Source organism: Anabrus simplex, chromosome 1 (genome assembly GCF_040414725.1).
Source record: "Anabrus simplex isolate iqAnaSimp1 chromosome 1, ASM4041472v1, whole genome shotgun sequence".
Classification (NCBI taxonomy): Eukaryota; Metazoa; Arthropoda; class Insecta; order Orthoptera; family Tettigoniidae; genus Anabrus; species Anabrus simplex.
The window spans coordinates 942,358,583-942,381,869 of record NC_090265.1 but is presented as its reverse complement, the minus strand read 5'-3'; the positions used below and the strand labels follow the sequence as shown (position 1 = coordinate 942,381,869).

General features: G+C 38.6%; 1 protein-coding gene across 1 annotated transcript in view; it reads right to left on the bottom strand.

Moving 5' to 3' along the window:
- Nucleotides 1-1,087: 1,087 nt before the first annotated feature.
- Orc2 (origin recognition complex subunit 2) overlaps nt 1,088-23,287 on the bottom strand; it is a 114,581-nt gene continuing 92,381 nt past the window's right edge. The window contains exons 7-9 of the mRNA XM_067148718.2: nt 20,325-20,568; nt 7,830-8,063; nt 1,088-2,415 (exon numbers count right to left, since the gene is read on the bottom strand). Coding sequence (XP_067004819.2) covers nt 2,207-2,415; nt 7,830-8,063; nt 20,325-20,568 — 687 coding nt within the window. The 3' untranslated portion in view covers nt 1,088-2,206. The remainder of the gene's footprint in view (nt 2,416-7,829; nt 8,064-20,324; nt 20,569-23,287) is intronic.

The window sequence follows — 23,287 nt, the reverse complement described above, 5'->3', positions numbered from 1 at the left end:
CATTTCTGTTTTGTGTTTGTTTTGCGCGCACACACACACACACACACACACACACACACACACACACACACACACACACACACACACACACACACACACACACACACACACACACACACACACACACACACACACACACACACACACACACACACACACACACACACAAAGTAAAATGCTTGAGAAAAAAAAACAGATGTGTCAAATATGCAGGAAAAAAATCCCTACTTTGAATTTAGAAAATAGGGTGCATAAATTATGCAATGGTGAGAATAATATGAGTAACAGTAATATGATGATGATGACTGGGAGTAGAAATAACAATAGTAAATTTAACTGATCAGACATTCCTCCTTATGTGTTACAAGAAAATTTGTATTTCATCAACATGCTCATCAAAATATTCTTTCTTTTTTATTATGGCAGCGGTACTTGAGAAAAATGCATCTTTCTTGCAGGAAACAATTACTGCATCAAAGAAAGAAACTACCGGTATTAATGGACTCGCATCATAAAGAACTCAGAATTTCACAGAGAGAATGTACATCATTCCAAGTTCATCTTGTGCTACGAGTTCATTAATAGTTCCCTTGTAGATGAGAGACCATTTTATACCTGTCTCCTAATTTTTTTCTTCACGACTGTCATATATGGTAATGTGAAAGGTCTATTAAATACTGATGTCGCTAGAGCACTCGATCAGCAGGAACACAAAATTGAAATAGAGGCAGCAGGAACACACACACACACACACACACACACACACACACACACACACACACACACACACACACACACACACACACACACACACACACACACACACACACACACACACACACACACACACACACACACACACACACACACACACACACACACACACACACACACACACACACACACACACACACACACACACACACACACACACACACACACAAAGTAAAATGCTTGAGAAAAAAAAAACAGATGTGTCAAATATGCAGGAAAAAAATCCCTACTTTGAATTTAGAAAATAGGGTGCATAAATTATGCAATGATGAGAATAATATGAGTAACAGTAATATGATGATGATGACTGGGAGTAGAAATAACAATAGTAAATTTAACTGATCAGACATTCCTCCTTATGTGTTACAAGAAAATTTGTATTTCATCAACATGCTCATCAAAATATTCTTTCTTTTTTATTATGGCAGCGGTACTTGAGAAAAATGCATCTTTCTTGCAGGAAACAATTACTGCATCAAAGAAAGAAACTACCGGTATTAATGGACTCGCATCATAAAGAACTCAGAATTTCACAGAGAGAATGTACATCATTCCAAGTTCATCTTGTGCTACGAGTTCATTAATAGTTCCCTTGTAGATGAGAGACCATTTTATACCTGTCTCCTAATTTTTTTCTTCACGACTGTCATATATGGTAATGTGAAAGGTCTATTAAATACTGATGTCGCTAGAGCACTCGATCAGCAGGAACACAAAATTGAAATAGAGGCAGCAGGAACTGTATTTATGAGAAGTTACAGAAGAGATAAAAAAGCAAAGCAAAGTCACCTCCGTACAGGCCATGAAGGCCCTTGGAGGGGTGGAAGGTAAAGGTTTCCACCATTCGTAACCTTGGCACTGGATGGGGTAGAGTGGTTAGCTCTACACCCGGCCGCCTTTGCCCCCAGGAATTAACCTGGTACTCATTTTTGGTGTAGGCTGAGTGAACCTCAGGGCCATATGCACCTCCTTAAGTGGAAATCTTGGTTCTTAAATTTTACGTCTTCCTGACGGGGATTCCAACCCACGTCCTTCCGGGCGAATCGAGCACGCCTTTACCGCCTCGGCCAGGCAGCCCCTAAGAAGAGATAGACATAAAGAAATAAATAAAGGGAGAAAGAGTTGAGTAAATGAAAATGGAAAACTGTGATTGGTTTGGTCATATTAAATGAATACAAAATGAACTACAGAATTGAAAATGAGAGGAAACAGAGGACAAAAAAGATCCAGGTTATGATTAAGAACAGTACAGGACAGCAGAATTTGGACTGGAATACAGTGATGTGTGACAGGAGGTAGGGAGATAAATGGAGAGAACCCAGACATGCACCAACCTGAGTGCACCAGAATAAGGGAAAATTATGAAGTCATACAACTAGCACACATTACATTAGATCTTTAAACATTTTTTTTCTTTTATTATACAATCCATCTATAACAAATCTCCTTGTTGCTGTTCAACAAATTGAGACAAAATATCTGCCTTGATAGGTATGAGTAACAATTCAGAACCATCAGCTCCACGGCGAGTGCGAACCAGACGATGATCCAAGAACTCTGTTAGCTGTGAGCGCAGGGCCAAATCAGAACTGACAAGGAGGGAGTCTCGACATGAGCTGTACAGGTCTCGAAATGGCATTCCTGAAACCGAGAGAGATTATCACCATATGTGTAGGCTAGTGTACTTTCTACAATGACGAAAAAATACATTACAGTGGAATATAAGTTTACACAGTGTCTTCCATCCAAGAGTTCACAGTATGGAAGGCATAGAGAGCTAGAGTGCAGGTGGGAAGAGTGGAATGCCTCCCACACACACAATGATTCTCCGACAGGGTCTAGCTATTCTCTTCATCAACGATAGGAACAATGGACACCTTAAGAAATATTAAAGAATGATGTGAATATCTTGGATAATGCTGTATTTCCTTGAGTTAGACCCGCTAGCTTTTTGAGACAGAGGAAATTTTTTTAAAAAAAGAGAAAGCTCGCATATAACATCCCCCCAACATAATTCATCAGAGAAGAACGATTCTGCCTCAAAGCAGGTACAGGCTGTACTGAAGTTCAGATGACATACAAATTAGTGAATAGTTTCGTCCGTCTTGACTACGCAATGAAAATGCATCAAAGTCATGCAGTATGCCTGTGTTTCATAGTTAACAATTGTCCACCTCCAAAGTATACTGCAGCTTCGATGACATCGTACAAATCGGTGAACAGTTTCATATATCCGACCCGTGCATTGCAAACATGCAATATGTCTGTGTATTGTAGCTAAGAATGCTCGTCAGCATAACAGCACTATTAGCTGGCATTCTCAAAGGCCTGAGTTCAATTCCCAGTTAAGTTACTGCCAGAGATTTAAGAATGGCAGTAAATGCAGTAAAATGATAAATGCAGCTTACCGCCATTGGAGACGTGCCTAGAAAGGAACTGCACCACTTCGGGATGAGGATATAAGTTTACTTCAGTTAAGCAATATTCATGGTTGTTGCTATTAACCCTGGAAAGGGCGTGTAAAAATAACCCCGTGAGGAGGCGCACACGGCGTTTTAGACCTGGTCAGGAAAATATAGCAAAAATTAAGAAAAAACTGTTTTTAATGTTACAAAACTGGTATATAATTTTGAACCAACTTGTAAATAATGTTCAAAGGCATTTTAATACAGTAGAAGTCCGTTATAGCGAGAATTCACAACAGTTAAGTAAATAAATTTCATTATTCGTCCGTATTGAACCAATATTACAATTTATTAAAAATTCGTATCCACCTTATTCAATACATTAAAATGTTGTTAAGATGAAATTACAACATGTATATTTATTTTATCAGAACTAGTTTCAACGCTTTATATTGCGTCATCATCAGCTGATATGCATTGGAAATATTGGCAAACATATGTAAGTTTATCAATGTCACACAAATTATAAAAATCATAATGAAGATTTAAAACCATGTTATAATAATACTATTTCAAGTCCATATTGTCCAAGACTTGCAAGTATTAAACTTTGAATTGATAAAATCAGATGTAATTTGATTTAAATAATCATAAGTTAAACATAATAAACTGAAAACACAATCTACATAAAAACATAAGCTCTATTTGACACATTTAAAAAGTGTTTCATAATAGCCTTTCCGTAATTTAACCAGACACGACAAAATATAAACTAACCTCTGAAATCAATTAAGCACTCTGCCATATCTCGAGGTGTATCCCATTCTTACTTAATTGCAGTATTTGGCCTCAAAAGTAAGCGGTCGTTTAGTCAGCCCTAATTTTTGAGTTAACAACCGTTATCGGACACATTATTTATGCATTTATTAGGAAAATATGTTCTCTTTCATTTCAAATTTTATTTACGGAACAGCTGTCGATGGGTATTACTAATTGACTCCGACATCGCCTTCGAATGTCGACGAGGAATGTCGACGAGAGAAATCGCTAGTGCACATAGTGAGGAAACGATGCCGAAGGTAATCGATCGCATGCAATATCATCGCTGGGTGCATAAATATCGGTAATGGAAAAAATCGCGATTTATCGCTCGTAACAACGGATGTGTCAGTGATAGGGTTCTTGCTGTAACCGAAGGACGATGCACAGTTTAAAATAGGAATTTTGAAGGGACAGAAAAAAGTCGTCGCTATAACGGAGTTCTCGTTATATGCCATACTCGCTATAGCGGACTTCTACTGTAATACAAAATTTGATGTTAAACAATTGACGTCTATTCTGCGTCATCACTTGATTCTTGACTTTCCATACCGCACCGAACACATGTCACTGCCGAGTGTTCTTTGGAACAGGTATGTTGCTGGCATACACAGCATCCAGTCTTGGGATTTCCCCCCCTCCCAGTTGCATTAGGCGCATCTTCCAGGTCCTTCTAGTTCTTGCAGAACTTCAGAGAGCTGCTCTTCTTCAGGCAATCCTAACATTTGGCGAATGTTCCTTTTCTAAAAGTCTTTCGATTTCTCTTTTCCTATTTCTATGATGTGTTGGACTTCAGTATATACGAAGGCACTATTTTAAGCGAATATAAAAGAAAACTGACACATGCTTACAGTATTAACTGAAAAAGTAAAATAAAACTTAACTCAAACACGCATACGTCATGGGGCATGCCAGGAGTTTTAGACTAGGTCCATCGAAAAAGGCAATCAGGCTGAAACTGAGGAGCATGAGGGGTGAATTGTTTTACACACACTGATTGTGGACGAGTCCAATGAAAGGTACTGAGAGGATGGAAGCTAGCGGCCCGCTACGTTAAGAAAAGACCGTGATACGTCCTCTCCAGGGTTAATATAGCAACGAGATCTTTTGAAGAAGTATGTTTTAAACACCATAAAAACAATTCAATCATAATGATTGTTTTAATTTTCAACATACCAAACAAAAACAATGTTATTAATTTTACGTCCCACCAACTAGTATTATGGTTTTTGGAAACCCCAAACAAATTATACTATACGTTAATAAAAACATGGAGACAATGAACATACAAAATTAAAAATTATGATAATAAAACTCATTACTTTCACACTTTTAGATATCCGTAAAGATGACAAGCTTTCCTGTTATTTTGTTTCGTTTTCACATTGTGGAACATCTAGCACTATCCGGGGACTTATAAATAGCACACCTAACCCAAAAAATCTGGTCTCTCAATCTCAATTACAGCTGTTTAGATAAATTCTGATGTGACAAATGTAAAGAACAGGCATGAAATACACTTAAAAATAAAGGTCTGGCTTTCAATAGCTGCAGGTATCCAAAGAATGCTTCCAACCACTATGTAATACATTTGGAAATACAACTCATAACATTTGCTAACAATTAGCTGGTGAATTGGCACGCTTTCTACAGCACTGCTCATTCACTCATTCACCATTTATTCTTTTCTTTATTTTTTAAAATTTAGAAATACTGCCTTTCCATGAAGGTAGCTGGTAGGACTCACAAGGGAGCTAGCACAACTTGCGATCGCAATTGCAGATGATTTGTGGTTTGTATGAATATGTTTGAGGTGCTGATTACAACAGTGTATAACTTAAGTGCCATCACCAATTACACTGTAAGTTACGAAGATTCGCTATTCCGCTCCACATGATATCATGGTTTTAGTAACTTTAGACACCGTAAACGTTTTCTCTAGCTACTTTAGTTACTTTTTGTGTATGCTATGGTCAACACATGCCACGCCGTGTCCAAGGTCACCCGACACAGTTGCCGATGCGACATCTAGGGGAACCAGACAGACATTCCGCATAAGAACAAGGAAGCTCTTGCGAGCTCTCTCGTCGACATTCGGAGGCGATGTTGGAGTTGATTAGTAATACCCATCGACCACTGCTCCCTAAAAGAAAATTTAAAGTGAAAGAGGATAACACGTTTTCGTAATAAATGTGTAAATGATGCGGCCGATAACAGTTGTTAACTCGTTAGAAATAAAGGCTGAAGTAAACAATCGCTTAATTTTAATGTTATATACTGAAATTAAGTAAGAATGTGAAACACCAAGATATGGGAGAGTACGAGGTGTGTTCAAAAAAAGACCGAACTGTGGCTAGAAAAACTTTATTATGTAGCTTACATCATTTCACAGACTGTCCCCTTCAAAATAGTCCCCTGCACTATCAACAGCGTGTTGCCAACGTTTCTTCCACTTTTGGAATGCTTCCTGGAATGCACTTTCTTTGATGGCGCGAAGTTGCTTCATCGCATTCTCCTTGATCTCTTCAATGTCTTGGAAACGATGTCCTTTCAAGGTGGTTTTCAATTTGGGGAATAAGAAAAAGTCTGCTGGAGCCAAGTCGGGAGAATAGCGCGGATGGGGCACAACAGGAATTTGGTGTTTTGCCAGATAACTGCGGACCGAGAGAGAGGCATGTGCTGGCACATTGTCATGGTGCAACATCCAGGATTTGTTTTCCCACAGTTCAGGCCTCTTCCTGCGCACAGCATCTCTCAAATGCGTTAAAACATTCTGGTACAGTTCTTTGTTCACTGTCTGGCCTCGGGGTACAAACTCGTGATGGACAATGCCTTTCCAATCAAAAAGCACAATCAGCATCACCTTGATGTTTGAACGACTCATTCGTGCTTTTTTCGGTCGAGGAGAACCTTTCCCCACCCACTGTGATGATTGTGTACGACTCATGCATTCCTCCCCGTATGCTAGCTTCAACATTTCAAATGTTTCCACAAACGTTTTCCCAACTTTGAAGCAGAACTTCACGCACACGCGTTGTTCCTCAAGCTGTTTCATTATAGAATTCGACGAACATGTGACACACGCAATCACTTCAGAGGCTCTAACTCAACTGATAATGCAGGCAATGGAATGCGGAAAGCAGCGGTCTGTTGTCAGAAGTTGCCGCTAGGCGCCGCCACAGTCACAACTCACTCAATGTTGCGGTTTGCGCGCAATTTACAAAGTTCGGTCTTTTATTTAACACACTTCGTACATCACTGATTTCAGTGGAAAGTTTATATTTTCTCGAGTCTAGTTAAATTTCGGAAAGGCTATTCCCATGTAAATTTGTAGCAAGGAGGTTATCATTTCTCTACGTGCACTTGAAATAAATTTCCATGATGCATATACGGTTAGGTTAGGTGACGCTGTTAAGAAAATTGAAAAGGATTTCAAAAAATAAAAAGAGTACGCCGTAGTGTGGATATCATCCACAAAAATACAAGTTTTGGACAAACTGATTGCCGTTTAATACCGATTTTAAGGCGTATGGGGTTTACCTTGATTTTTTTTTTTTACAAAAAATCGGATATATCGACAATCCGCTATAGAAAGTAAATTTTTCGCCGTTATGAATTCTTGCTGTAACAGACTTCTACTGCAGTATTATAAGAGAAAAGATCAACGGAAGTGGCTATAAAAAGATTCATCAGCAGATTATAATTACCCGTTCAGTATTTGACAGTTGAAAGTCTGTATGTACCTATGATGTTGAAAATATGTCACCAGTGCAATAAACCAATGCCTAAGAAAGTTCCGATCTTGCAAATGTCAGAAATGTAAAGACTTACCAGAGAAGTTTGATGTCTCCTTTTGATTCAACTGATATTGAGCCATCAGCAAGAAGATACTCTTGGCGTTGTTCGTAAGAGAACGGAACACATTCTGCAAAGAGGACAGAGCCAAGCCGCCTGAACGCTGAACCAGTAGTGAGCCCTCAAAAGCAGTTTCATCAGTATAAGGTTGAAGTGTTGTAGCATCCCACCAAAGGAAGTTGAATTGACTTAACAATGCCTGGTCCCACACTGCAACAGCATTGATAATTTTCAGCATTGATGATGAACCACTTTTCTAGTCGAACTTCAAATTAACCTAGACCAAAAATAAAAATAACATCAACATAAGACAGAAAATTTAATAGTCATTACTTATTTCTCTGTTGTTTCTTTTATTTTAGATGATATGAACTTTGAAGGAATTATGTAATATTTTATAAGTTAAACATCTTGGTGGTGGTATATCTAAAATAAATTATTTGTGGTGAGGATAGAGTAGGGTGGTGGTGATTTTAAGAAGAAGTACAACTGGGCAATCATCCCCTATTAACACTAATCAGTGGGCAAGAAATGGGAGATTCTGACACTTTCAAAAATGAAAGTATCGGCCAAACAAAGACAAGGACAATGGGAGGCAAGAAAAAATAGGCCTAGAAAACCTAATAATGTTGGGGTCAGAAAAGAACAAGAGTTGACCAAGATAGGTCAGATAGGATAGGATAGATGAAAGTGAGGAGTCTGGCACAAGTAAGTGGAAGCAATGCCATGACTACTCAGCTAAGAGCCCCATGGTCACCAACCCACGGTCAAGTTAAGGGCCTCTGGTACCCCTTTCAGTCATCTCTTACGACAGGCAGGGAATACTGTGGATGTTGTTATGGGTGTGTGTGTGTGTGTGTGTGAAAGACTCAGGGAAATCTATGCTGTAATTGGCTATAATAAGTGCTGTAATTTATTTTTAACAAGAATATCTTTTTGGGCAGAAAACACACACCGTGGTAACCATGGTAAGCAGCGTTCGTCATCTATCTATACGTCTGTCATCTTCTTCCTCGCGTTATTACCCTGTGCCTGAGCATTGTTTTCTATGTACAGTAGGTACAAATGGCATTGTATTTTAAAAGAGTTTCCTCTGTCTTTGACTGGTGTTTCGTCCAGGTCACAGCTAACTCCCCTACACATGGTAACATCACCAAATACAACAGAATTTTAAAACTAGTTTCCACTGTCTTAGACTAGCATTTTGTCTAGGTCACAGAAGAGCCCCTTATGCACAGTAATGTCACTGAAGGCAGTCTTCATGATCTATATTAGGTCAGTAGCATAATACTCATATTATAAACAATGCTATAAGAACGCAGGCTAATTTCTTCGAAAAAATACTTAATTGAACCTTCACACTCCTGTAATCTAGTACAGACACTTGCACCACACAGAAAAGCATAGAAATGTCAATATGAACTAGCTCTCTCATATTCTAAGCAGAAAAATTTATCCATGACTTTCATTTTTTCCATGTAGCACAGAGAATTTTGTTTCTTAATTACATAGCCTGCAAATCTGTTTTTCCTGCGGCACAAGGTTTTAGGAGTGTCTAATGTTCAAGTGTAATGCGTAACACCACACAACATACGATTAAATCTCAATTGTGCAGATAACACAGTTAAATATTAGTCATAAAACTCCAGACCGACCTTAGGAAAACTATTTTCCCCTCTGGTCTGTTGAAAACAAATGCTGAGTTGACTTGCAGTTATTGTCCTGATGAGGGTTATCTCTAATTAAATACCAGCAGTAGCCATCATGAAGACTCGTCATCATGGTACCTCATTTCTGTTTCTTATATGTCTTGATGGAATTGTTCACCATGCTCTTCACTTAGCGCTCCTAGTTTTCCCAGATATATTGAAGATGAGAATGAAGAAAATATAATTTCAAACTCATGAAACATCCACGTCTTAAATTTTTCAAGCATGGTTTTCACGATATGCTCATATTGATCAAGTTTAATCAAGAAATTTGTTAATAACACACTGAATGATGATGATGATGGAGTTTTTTTTAAAAGGGTGTAACATCTAGGTAACTGGCCCACACCCTGAATGAGTCTCATATCAGTGAAGATATTTTATAAAATTTACATCCTTCACGAGTTGGCAAGTCTGTGGCCCATCAAAAACATCTCTCACTTTTCATTCAGACAGCACTGGAAATTTCTCAGCAAGTTATTGGAAGAAAAGGCCACTTTTACCCAAAGCTTCGACAAATTGCATCATTATGCTAATCTGATTTGTAAAGGGGCCAATCAAACATTTTGTGAATCACTTAGTGGGAGATTTATGTCTAGCTCCTTGACTGGTCAGCATATCTGCCTTAGGTTCAGAACGTCCCGGGTTCGATACCCCCCGCGCTGATGATTTTAAACATGTATGGTCAATTCTTTCAACTTGAGGACTGGGTGTTTGTGTTTGTTCCAACACATTTCTCTTTATATTCACACAACACATCATATTAGTAACCACCACAGAAACACAATAGTGAATACACCCCTTCACATAAGGTTGACATCAGGAAGGGATCCACTATAAAATCAGGACAGATCCACACGTGAGTTCACAACCGGAAAACCCACCAGTGTAGGAAAAGTAGTAGTAGTAGTAGTAGTAGTAGTAGTAGTAGTAGTAGTAGGAGCAGGATTAGTGGGAGATTTATAATTTATAACATTTTTTGTCCCTGATACAGTTTTCTATTTGGCCAAGTTGCAATTTCCCAATGTCTTTCTCTTGTTCTAGAGTTCCACTCATATAGGAAGCAAGGAAATTTTGTGTACCCTCCTTGATGTCTCCAATATAATACCGCACACTGTAAGATCATTGCACACATACCACTTGTATCTGGCTCCATGGCTAAAGGGTCAATATGCTCACCTTTGGTACAAAGGGTCTCAGGTACGATTTTCCAACCGAGCCTTCATTGGTTAATTCTGATGGTTCGGGGTATGGGCATGTGTGCTGTCTTCAGCATTCGAATTCAACATAGGTAGGGCATTATTCTCACAGAAGCACAGGTCACCTATCATCATGCGTCAACTCAAAAGACCTGCACCATGCCTCTCCAAGGCATTATCATTTCATTATATTTAATTTTTTCCAGAAAAAGAAGACAAATTCTGATGTATTTCCTTAAGGGATGTTGAATAAGCTAATGGAACTGAAGCGAGAATATTTCCATTGTGCAGAAGAACACCTTTTAGACTTTTCTTGCTATAAGTTAGTCAATAAATAGCTGCCAGTCTTTTGCTTCATAAACTACTCCTAGGAAACCAATCAAGTCACATATATCAGAACAGGATACTAGTTCCCCTTCCTTTACAAAATACTTTTTGAAATAATCATGATTTGTGTACCTGGAGAAGGTTGTTCCAGGGCCTAAAAGCTAATCTTCTCTCAATCCTGAGCCTTCAAGTTCACTCTTTTCTTTGGTGAGACCCAAGTCGCAAACCAAATCTCGTAGTTTGGACCGGCTCAACGGACAAGGCTTGTCATCATCCAAGTCTGGAGATGAACATAGATCATCTTCGCTACTCGAATGCATGAAGTACTAGTACTAGTACTGCTCTTTGGCAATGTTTTAAGTGGTGTTGGAATAGGAACATCTGGTCCCACAGGCCTTACTGATGAACACAGACTTGGGTATATAATGGCCAACTAATTTTTCTTATTGAACCCAGATATTTAAGACAGACAAAAATAAGTTATTATGATGCTTTCATTGTTCACACCAAACCATTCGAACTCCAAAGGGAAGAGATGAACAAACTCTGTTGTTCCACATTCTTAAATTTTCTATACAATTTTAACACATATGTGGAGATGTTTGTCTTGATCTCCTAAAGTTTCTTTTCTGCTGCTTTATCAAATAACACCCACATATGTAGCAAAAATTATTAGGATTGTTCACACAGTCTACTCATACCCCTTAAACTTACCATTTTTCCACATGCAAAATTCACAACCCAAAACGCATTTAAAACATAGACATTGTCTAATATGAAATTTAAGCTATACTGAGGAACAGAGAGAGAGATTTTTGCAGTTATGCTAGAGGAGATAAGAATTTCTTTTGTGCTGGGCTGAGTGGCTCAGACGGTTGAGGCACAGGCCTTCTGACTAACTTGGCAGATTCGATCCTGGCTCAGTCTGGTGGTATTTGAAGGTGCTCAAATACGTCAGCCTCATGTCAATAAATTTACTGGCATGTAAAAAGAACTCATGTGGGACAAAATTCCGGCACCTCACCATCTCCAAAAACCATCAAAAGTAGTTAGTGGGATGTAAAAAGTAATAATATTATTATAATTTCTTTCGCCTCTTCAGTATCTTCATTGCTTCAAGAAAAAGGAAATGAAAAAGAGATATGTTCGGAGAGGAGAACCAATCCTTAATGCAGTAATCACACAATTTGTAAATAGAGATAGTGGTAGATTAAGGATGTCAAATGATTTCACAATATTATACATGCAAATACACCACGCAGCAAGTGGGATGTACAGAGATCCAATACTAGAATGGCAAATTTTCAATTTTGTGTTAAATGCAGAATTGTGCATTAACTGTATGTGACGTGCAAAAGTTAGTATTATTTTCAAGATCAAGTCATCTGATCTGCCCTTTATGACATAAAATATTCCATGGTACAAAATGTTGCAGGCCTGTGTTACCATATTTACATGTGTACTAGACACCCCCTGGCTTTTCGAGATGAAGAAAATGAAAAAAATAAATCTCTCATACAAGACCCCCCAAACGTAATTCGTCAAAAAAGAATGATTCCACTTTGAAGTGGGTACAAGCCTCACTGCAGCTCTGATGATATAACAAATTTTTGAACAGTTTCATCCATACGACGCACGCAATAAAAACATGTAATACCAATATAATTGGTCCGTTATAGGACGTTATAAATTTTCCAGCTAACTCATTCCTGGCTGCCAGCGTTTTGCCCCAGTGTGCTAAAATTTCATTTTATCAAAATTATTCAAATTATTTTTCTTTATCCAAAACACAGGATTTATATATGATTGTACCATTGAAACTATTTCATTACAACAACTATGATATGTTTATAATACAGGAATGACTTTAAGAACTAGTCTGAAATTTATGCCAACATCTTGCTCAAATTTGTGAACATTTTTATCTCCAATTCACATAAAACTGGATCTGGAAGCTCACTTATTACATCTCTCACATTTACAATGGACACATCGCCATCAATTGCTATGAAAGAAAAATTATTTCCTGATGTTTTGAAGCCTGATATTTTCACACCACCCATTGATAATCTGAAGTAATCTACAGACATCTGAAATTTCCTGGAGTTACAATGACATTTTATTCATTTTATTAAAACAAATTTTCCAGCCTGAATTTATGTTCCATCTTCAAGTGTAAATGTATAATTTTCTTCCGATTGGTCTTCATTTCCATCTGAATCCTGTTCAGTATGGTATATACCGTTAGGTAGAGAGATAGATAATTTATTTATCATCAACAGGTTATTCACCCCATTATAGAGGATTCAATAAAACATTATATACACCGAATACACCTTAAATAAATAAAAGAAATGTCCTAAAATAATTACCATGGTTAAACTAAATCTTTCATAGCAGAAAGGGTCCATTAGGGATTGCTCTAACTACCGAACCATAGCACTTGTATCCCATACAAGCAAAATCCAACTACACATACTGAATCAATGCTTTAAGCCTTTCTAACAACCTCAGATATCCCTGGAACAAGCAGGTTTTGTGGAAGGTAAAGGTACACAAGAGCAAATTCTGAACATGAGGCAAATAACTGAAAAATGTTGTGTTTTGTGTGTTCCTGTTTTTTATCTGCTTTGTAGATTACAAAAAGGCTTTGACTGTGTTGAGTGGGACAAACTGTGGAAAATATTATATGAAATCGATGTTCCAGCACATCTCATATCACTGCTGAAAGGACTTTATGACAGTAACTTGGCGACAGTAAGGGTGGATGGCGATATCTCAGACTTTTTCAGTGTATCCAAAAGCGTAAGACAAGGCTGTGTATTGTCTCCCCAGCAATACAATATCTATGCCGAGCACATCATGAGGAGAATGCTTGATGGTTGGTCTGGTGGTATCTCAATTGCTGGATGAAAAATCTACAACTTGCGTTTTGCTGACGACACCACACTCCTTGCCAGTAGTGAAGATGAGCTTGCAGATTTTCTTGCAAGAATAAAGGATGCAAGTCTCATTTACAGATTAGAAATCAATTTGAAGAAGACCAAACTCACGATCATTGATCGCAGAAATCAAGTGCACTACACAGGTCGATTAAAGGGACTGGAGTTGGTTAATGACCTTGTTTACCTAGGGTCATGTATACGTATCACAGGAAATTGTGAGAAAGAGATAAAGAGGCATATTGTCCTGGGACATGCAGCCATGAGTAAACTAACTAACATCTGGCAGAACAGGGCAATATCCAAAATCACGAAGATTCGATTGGTTGAAGCGTAGTATTTTCAGTGTTCTTTTATGCTTGTGAGACATGGACTGACAAGGCTAAGGACAAAGACCTTTGAGATGTGGTGTTGGTGTGGAATGCTATGTGTAGTTTGGACCGAAAAGAGAACAAATGAGTTCCTTGGACATATCTTAAGGAGGGATGGAGACAACCTGGAAAAGTCGATCATAGAAGGCAGAAGACCACATGGATGGACAGCAGGCAGGTGGCTAGATCAGGCTAGAAAGATAACTGGCCTTCCTCTTCAGAACATACTAAGAAAAGCTGAAGATTGAGTTGGATGGCGACACTTTGTGAAGCACGTAACTCTCTATAGACAAAACTATGGGGTCACGACACTCAGTAATGAGTAATACGACTGATGATAATGAAATACAAACTGTAACTACATCTTAAAAACACATTTTTGAAGACATGCAGATATTAAGGGCTGAATTCACACGTAAGTGGCCCTTATAAGCTAGGTTTCATGTCATATTAACCTACTTAAGTGTCCCACTTATAGCTATTAATGGACCTCCTACACACACGTAAGTGACTCGCTTATGTAGCAACAAAATGGAGGATAATGATTTTGCTGAATATGTTGCATTTCATTCACAGAATGCTTTCCGTGCACACAAAAGAGATGGAAAATCCTGTAGAAATATTATTGTGACCAATAATTTAAAGAAAGTTTAATTTGAATAAAATGACAGTTATGAATCTTCTTGTTCCTTTGGTTGAGAGAATGAACATAACCTATAGAGGACTCACTATCTCACCATAAATGAAGCTATTGTTCTGAGATTTTATGCCGCCTCTTAATTTCAGGTTATTATTATCTTCATTATTTTGCTTAATTAATTGGAAATGTGTTACAAGTTGATGTAGGCCTATAGAACAACATTGATTTATCAGAAAAATGAATGTGTTGTAGTACCACAATTTTTTTAAAGGTTGGCTTGTGCTAATTATATCAAACTAGCTGATGTACCCGTGCTTCGGGATTCTTCACAAAGACAGACTGAGTGGCTTTCCTAACTGAAGTCAACATAGGTCATTACAAAAACGTCAGTAGGAAAGTAGCGATTAAAAGCAATGTTCATCATCATCATCAGTTTTCCACTCCAGTTGCCCGGGTGTGGTTTACGAGCACTCTCCACTTCTGTCTGTCCATGTACCACTCTTCTCTCAAGACGACATCCCAGCTGATTCCTCTTGTTCCTATGTCCTCTTTCACTTGGTCCAGCCACCTCTTCCTAGGTCTTCCTACCGGTCGTTTTCCGGCCACGACTGTGTGTAGCCATTGTTTTGCTGTCCTTCCATCGTCCATTCGTTTGACATGGCCAAACCATTTCAAACGGGCCCTTGTCACTTTTTCATTCAGGGATGGGTACACACCAGCTTGCTCCCTTATTCTTTCATTCCTTACCCTGTCCCTTTTTGTCTTCTGTACCATAGTTCGTAGGAACTTCATTTCTGCGGCTTGTAGTTTGCTGTCCACTTGTTGGGTTGTTGTGCAGGTTTCTAGGCTATATGTTATTATGGGGGTGAAGTATGATTGGAATAGAATCTGCTTTGATCTTAAGGGAACTTGTTCGTTCCAGAGAAGGTTCCGAACTTGATGGTAAAACTGAGCTGATTTTTGAATGCGGTTGTTAATTTCATGCTGTATTCTGTTATCACTTGAAATGATGCACCCAAGATATTTATATTGGTCTACTGTTTCCAGTTGTGTACCTTCCAGCATTATTTTTCCTTTCTTCTTCTGCCTGTTGACAGACATAGTAACAGTTTTCAATTTATTTATTGTTAATCCGTGTGCTTTCAAATGTTCATTCCAGGTGTTCAGCCTCTCTTGGACTTCCTTCTCTGTATTTCCCCAAATTACTACATCATCTGCAAATGCAAATGCATTGATGTCCATATTGTTCTTCTGCTTAATTTCTTTCATGACTTCATCCATGACAGTGATAAAAAGTAATGGTGAAAGGGTACTGCCTTGTTGCACTCCTTTAGTGGTTTGGAACCAATCAGAATTACCGTTTCCTATCTGTACGCAACTGCAGCAGTCTTTGTAAAGCATTTTAACTTTCTGGATAAGCCCTTTGGGTACATTCTTCTTTCTTAAACAAAAGCAATGTTATCATATAAAATATTCGATCAAATGAAAAGTCGCACATTTTCTCACTTTTAACAAATAGTACTACGGTGCCGATCTAACAGTCCAAAGTTCCAGAGCTGGAATGACCAGGCCGCTGACAGCCGTGAACACTCCTTTGCCATTATTCCGTTAAATATGCACACTGCTCATTCCAATCAGTGCCTCAGAGTAGGGATTGAATAGCTCGAATGCTATGATGAACCAGTGTGTTATTTACCAGTAGTATCAGAAAATTTATAAACCAGAGGAATTGCATGCTAAAGAAAGTTATCTAGCTCCCCAGCTACTTCCCGATAATATTCAGGTAGACTGTTACACTTGGTACGACCGGGCGAGGTGGCCGCGTGCTTATGGGCACGCAGCTGTGAACTTGCATCCATGAGATAGTGGAGTCGAACCCCACTGTGGGTAGCCCTGAAGATGGTACTCCGTAGTTTCCCATTTTCACACCAAGCAAATGCTGGGGCTGTACCTTAATTAAGACAAAGCCAATTTCTTCACACTCCCAGCCCTTTCCTATCCCATCGTCGCCATAAGACCGATCTGTGTCGGTGCAAATATAGCAAAGAAAATACTCGGTACGCAGCAGTAATCATATCTATCGGAAATGAATGGCAACAGAAGACACAAAGCACATCACAACAAACAATGGTCAAAGTAATGTTATTGTTGATAAGTTTTATGAGTTTTCTATATTGTAGGCCTTCACATTTAGTTTTCTTCCGACTCTGTGATATTAGGGCGTCTTGTAAAATTATCTATAGCGTAGACTGTAGTTCTTTATTCTCCGACTTTACATACGGATTTTCATTAAATCCTCTTTACCCATTCTCTCGTGACTCGGTGATGATATGGACTTGGTAACAAAAAATCCAAATTCATGAATATCTCTGTGATTACAGCCGGTTCGGTAACAATGTATAAGACATAAATTATTGGAAATTTAATACCGGTACTATATAATTTTAGTTAGGCCTATGTAGTATTTATCGATACGACCACTAATAACATAATTATTTGGCAATTAAATTTTAGGCCTTCTCCTAAACTACCATTTCACTCAGCATGAATAAAATTATTTATGGCCTAGATTTTAGCAAGTTATTCCCCGACTTTCATACCGATTTTCATTAAGATAGGACCAAAAGCAAACCAAACCAAACCCCATGGCACTACAGCCCTTGAAGGGCCTTGGCCTACCAAGCGACCGCTGCTCAGCCCGAAGGTCTGCAGATTACGAGGTGTCGTGTGGTCAGGACGACGAATCCTCTCGGCCGTTATTCTTGGCTTTCTATACCGGGGCCGCTATCTCACAGTCAGATAGCTCCTCAATTCTAATCACGTAGGTTGAGTGGACCTTGAACCAGCCCTCAGGTACAGGTAAAAATCCCTGGCCTGGCCGGGAATCGAACCCGGGGCCTCCGGGTAAGAGGCAGGCACGCTACCCCTACACCACGGGGCCGGCTTTAAGATAGGACCACTATTAACAAATATTTGAGAATTCCATTTTAGGTCTTCCACTAAACTATCATTTCTCTGTGTGAATGCAATTATTTATGGCCTTCATTGTAGCGACTTATTCCCCTACTTCTCCTACTGATTTTCGTTAAGATACGGCCATTAATAACAAATATTTGAGAATTAAATTTTAGGCCTTCGCCTAAACTACCATTTCACTCAGCGTGAATAAAATTATTTATGACTTAGATTATAGCGACTTATTCCCAGACTTTGCATACTGAGTTTCGTTAAGATACGACCACTAATAACATAAATATTTGAGAATTAAATTTTAGGCCTTCCCCTAAACTACCATTTCAGTCAGCGTGAATAAAATGATTTATGGCCTAGATTGTAGCGACTTATTTCCCGACTTTGCATACTGATTTTTATTAAATTATCTTCAGGCGTTTTCTGGTGATGCGTGTACATACATACATACATACATACAGACAGACAGACAGAAATTACGGAAAAGTAAAAAGTGCATTTCCTTGTTACTGTGGACTCGACTGATAAAGAAATACCATCCTTTTTAATTTCTGAGCAATGTACAGACAAAACTCTTATTTTATACATATAGATTAGTCAACAAACCGTTTGTCGGATTATATCAGAAGTTTCTGAAATCATGGCATTACACATTAAAACATACTATTTCCATTTTATTGGGGAAGTAATTACTATTTGTCAAATAATTAAAAGTGTTGTAAGGCTAGATATTTTACATTTGGAGGAATATTTGTAGAGGCTAAGGTACCTGGATAACCATAAACGTATAATATTAAGAAGAAAATTAGACTCTGGGCATTTTCGTAGTTTGCATTATCCACAACAAGTTTTCCCAAGCCATTCACATTCTGCTGAGAAACTGCATCGGTCTGGTTGTTCTATACTATACGCATGTACTTCGACACAAGTTCTTGCAGATGCTGTCTCTCCAGCTCGCTGTATTGTTATCCTTTAGGCATTCTGATAACCAAATCCAATATAGACAATCTTCTAACCTCAAAAATGGCCAAAATAATGTTGCGCAATCTCCTTCAATAAACAAATAGATCATCCCACTATTCGGTAGCCAGAACTACATGATCCAGGAAGCATGGGCATAATATACAGCATTGCCACATCTCCAGTGAGTACTTAATGTATCAATGTGTGTGCTCTTTAAGTGTCTATGAAATGTAAACTCTTATAAGTGAATACTTACTATAAGTGATCCCTTATTACTTAAGGGTTCAACTTATGTATAAGTGCTGTCTGTGAATTCAGCCCTAATACTTATAGAACAACTGTCACTTTGTTGGCACGAATCAATATTTAAACAATGAAAGGCAAATACTCATAATTTTAAACTCAATTAAAATGATGTAGAAAACAACATGTGACTATACTCATTGCTTTGCTAATGATGGAAACAGATGTTAATCTGTAATTTTTGCCAGGTGCCTTTAACAATAGATTACAAAGCAGTGAAATGCTTTCGAGAGTTACAACAGCATTCATTTCTTCATGACAGGATTATTTAAGTTACCGTAAATGTAAATGATTAAGGTCTCCTCAAAGTATCCAAGTCACCCCTCTCTTGGCTTGCAGTGCAATTAGCATGTTTCTCCATGAATTCAAACACTCACAGTTTAAAACTTACCATAAAAATTGAACAGTTTTCCATAACTCACTGACAAGCTAGTCACACTGATGACAAATTATTGGGAATAAGATACACTGTACTCGATTTTACACCCTACGCCTAGCACGTTGTGTTATAATTAAATTGCAGACAATTCTCATGTTATAATGAAATTGCAAACAAGTCAACAGTGTGACATTCTATCCTGTTCATTAAGTCAGGGAATACCCAAGGTAAAGAAGAATTATGCAGTACTATACACATCTACGTGCCTTTCATCCAAACAAGGGACAGTGCTAGACTTTAAAATGTGCAACAGCATGCATGCCACAGGCTGTATTCTTGTTGCATTAATACCGACACCTAAAGACCAAGCTATGTGAGAAGCAGGAATAATTTTTCTCTCATATTTCCTTAACAAAAAATGAGGGTGCAAGATATACACGAGCAAATAGTCAATATTTCAGGTATTTTAAAACTAAATCTTGTGCAGTACGACATCCACCAGAGAAATGATAATTCTTATGTTTAAATAAGTGCTGTCTCACTTTACGATTATTAATGCTGTAGCTGCCTGGCTACAGCCAACATGGTCGTCAGCTTCACTATCACTGTATGTGAATGCCATCTAATGTTTCTGTTATCGCTTCAAACACGTCTAACCGGATACTTACTGAGTGGTGCATTGATGTGATCCACTGTTGCCACAAGGTGTATATTGTCTGCACCAGCCAACGCTGCCAGAATCTCCTGACTCTCAGAATTTCGTAACATAGGCCCATCGATATTGTGTACAAACAGGTAAAGTTTATTCTCTGAATCAGAAGAATACACTGACCTGATGACATCAACAGCTTCAAAGAGATCAGTACTGCGACTCTTCATTCCCAATACATCCCTGCTGATGATATCTAATACCTGAAACACATATTTGAAATTCATTATGCAATATAGATTGTTCTTCATGAATTACATTAGTCCACTCACATTATTTTGCAACTTTGAACTGGATTTATTTACTTCTATTTCTTTCTAAACCTTGTAAGTGATATACAGTATAACTTCAGGTGATAAATGTATACAGTATGTCTCATACGTACAGTTCATATGTTTATTTTTAAAAAGCATGGGACACTTTGATTTGAATAGTCTTGACAGAATTTTATTGCTTTTCTTACCTAACAAACTTCAGAAATGTTTTTACTTATCTGGTGATGGGGGTACTGAACTGATTTGTGCTTGGGGCAGAGACTGTATGCAACCTCCTTTCCCTCTCTTTTTGAAAGAAATACAGCAAAACAGATTAAGACGCCCCTCTCTAGCGCGTATCCCTGGTTATTGCGCCATTATTCCGAAATCCCAGAATGTGTCCAATTCAATACATGCTAAAGAAACCTGGATAGTACATTTGCATCACACTTTAGTACGTTTGTAACTCCCACCATAAGAAATTTAAATTAGCATTCCCGGGCACGTTGCGCGCATGATAGGCCAGCGACAACTGGCCTGGGTAAGGATTCGGTAGAGAACTTAATTTCACAGCCCTGGAGCACGGTTGCGTGTCAGCCTAAAGCTGCAGGGAGCGTCAGTCCCAAACCAGTCTTATTCTCTTTGCGTCTGACATGTTGGTGCTTAATTTTACGATTGTGAGGCCTCTTTCAGATGGCGTGGGTTTGACCTGCTTCCGCGCTTAGCCGCCGGTCTGCCTAGGCCTAAACTAAGAACCGATAGTTCAAATAGAAACTTTCAGATGATGCGGAGGCGGAGAGTAACAGCTCGCGGGAGAAAGGTTTGAGCGGGCAGTCCATGGTGAGCCGCGGTCCCATGCTCACAGTTACTTGTTATTGGACATTAGTTTTTATGCACATCATCATACACAGCGGATCGACCGTGCTCGCAACATCAGTACTGCGACCTGTATCAGAACACGATAGTGTATCTATAAGAAAGCAGAAATGGATTTAGATGATAAACAAAAGTTTAACTCACCCATTTGACATACAGTAGAAGTCCGTTATAGCGAGAATTCATAACAGCAAAAAATTTACTCGCTATAGCGAATTGTCGTTATATCCGATTTTTGTAAATATCGGAAAAACCCCCATACACATTAAAATCAGTATGAAATGGCAATCAGTTTGTTCAAAACTTTGCGTTTTTGCAGATAATATCCACACTATGGCTTACTTATTTGTTGTTTCTCGAAATCCGATACTACGAGAAAGTGTGTATTTAATTTCATTCTTAAAAAATATATTAGCATATTTCTCCGAATCCAAGACGACCCCCACTTTTTCCTTCAAAAATGTTAATGAGGCTTAAAAAGTGCTTTGTGAAATAATATGAATGTCTTTCTTATACAGTACGCATTTTTAGACTATTTGTGGACGTCGAACATTGGCTTTAGCTATGCCGTATTTTTTTGCGGCTGTACAATTATACTTTATTTCAGCGGGTTTAATAACCTTTAACTTAAAATTGACATAATATCGAAGGAAACTCGTTGAAAATTTACTGGCAATACACATTCCACGCGCCTCTACAATACGACGATCCATCAGCAAAATATGTTTTGTACTATAAAACTGTTACATTCACTCAGCGTCAGATATTTGACTGGCTGCCGCTACGCGCACGTCTTGCTTGCCAACTTCAGCGGCTAGCGATGTATAGGTCTTAATTACGGACTTTGAAAGTCAATGAATGAGTTTATTGCGCCGCGGTATGTCAATTCCGCCCTTGCATTTTTGTGCACATACCTCACAATTTCATCTTTGACTTCTTTAAAGCGTCCTTGTTGCGGGCCACTGTATTTTTTGTGCAGTACGCATTTTTAAGCTATCTTTGTCTTCACGGTAACGCCGAATATTAGGCTGATGCCGTATTTTCTTGCGGTTACACAATTATATACATTTCCGAGTGTTTAGTCAACATGAACTTAAAATTGGCATCATAAGATCGACGAGAACCCGTTGAAAATTTGCTGGCAATACCTATTCCACGTATCGTTACAATACGACGATCCACCACGAAAATATTCCTACTGTCTATAAAACTTAATTTTAATAATAATAATGTTATTTCTTTTACGTCCCACTAACTACTTTTTAAGGTCTTCGGAGATGCCGAGGTGCCGGAATTTAGTCCCGCATGAGTTCTTTTACGTGGCAGTAAATCTACCGACACGGGGCTGTCGTATTTGAGCACCTTCAAATACCACCGGACTGAGCCAGGACCGAACCTGCCAAGTTGGGGTTAGAAGGCCAGCGCCTTAACCGTCTGAGCCACTCAGCCCGGCAAAACTTAATTTTACTAAGCGTCAGGTACAGCAGACGCGTTATAACACTGCTACTGAGTAGCCATGGCCTTTCTAAGAATTCAAAGGCTCGCATGTTTTGATGCCGTTCTGCAGATTTGAGAAACATTTTTGTAGATGATAATAGAATCTCATTCTCTCTTCACTATTTTCTGAGATCAAGTAACGTTACACATAGGCACTGTACAACCGGTCGCCGCGGCTAGCGATGTATGATAAAGAGGCGATCGTTTATTGTCAACGAGTCTTATGTATGCGCGCGCGGGGGTGAAAAGAAACAGCGTTGTTACTGCGATAGTTTCCAGTGGTGTTCATTACTAT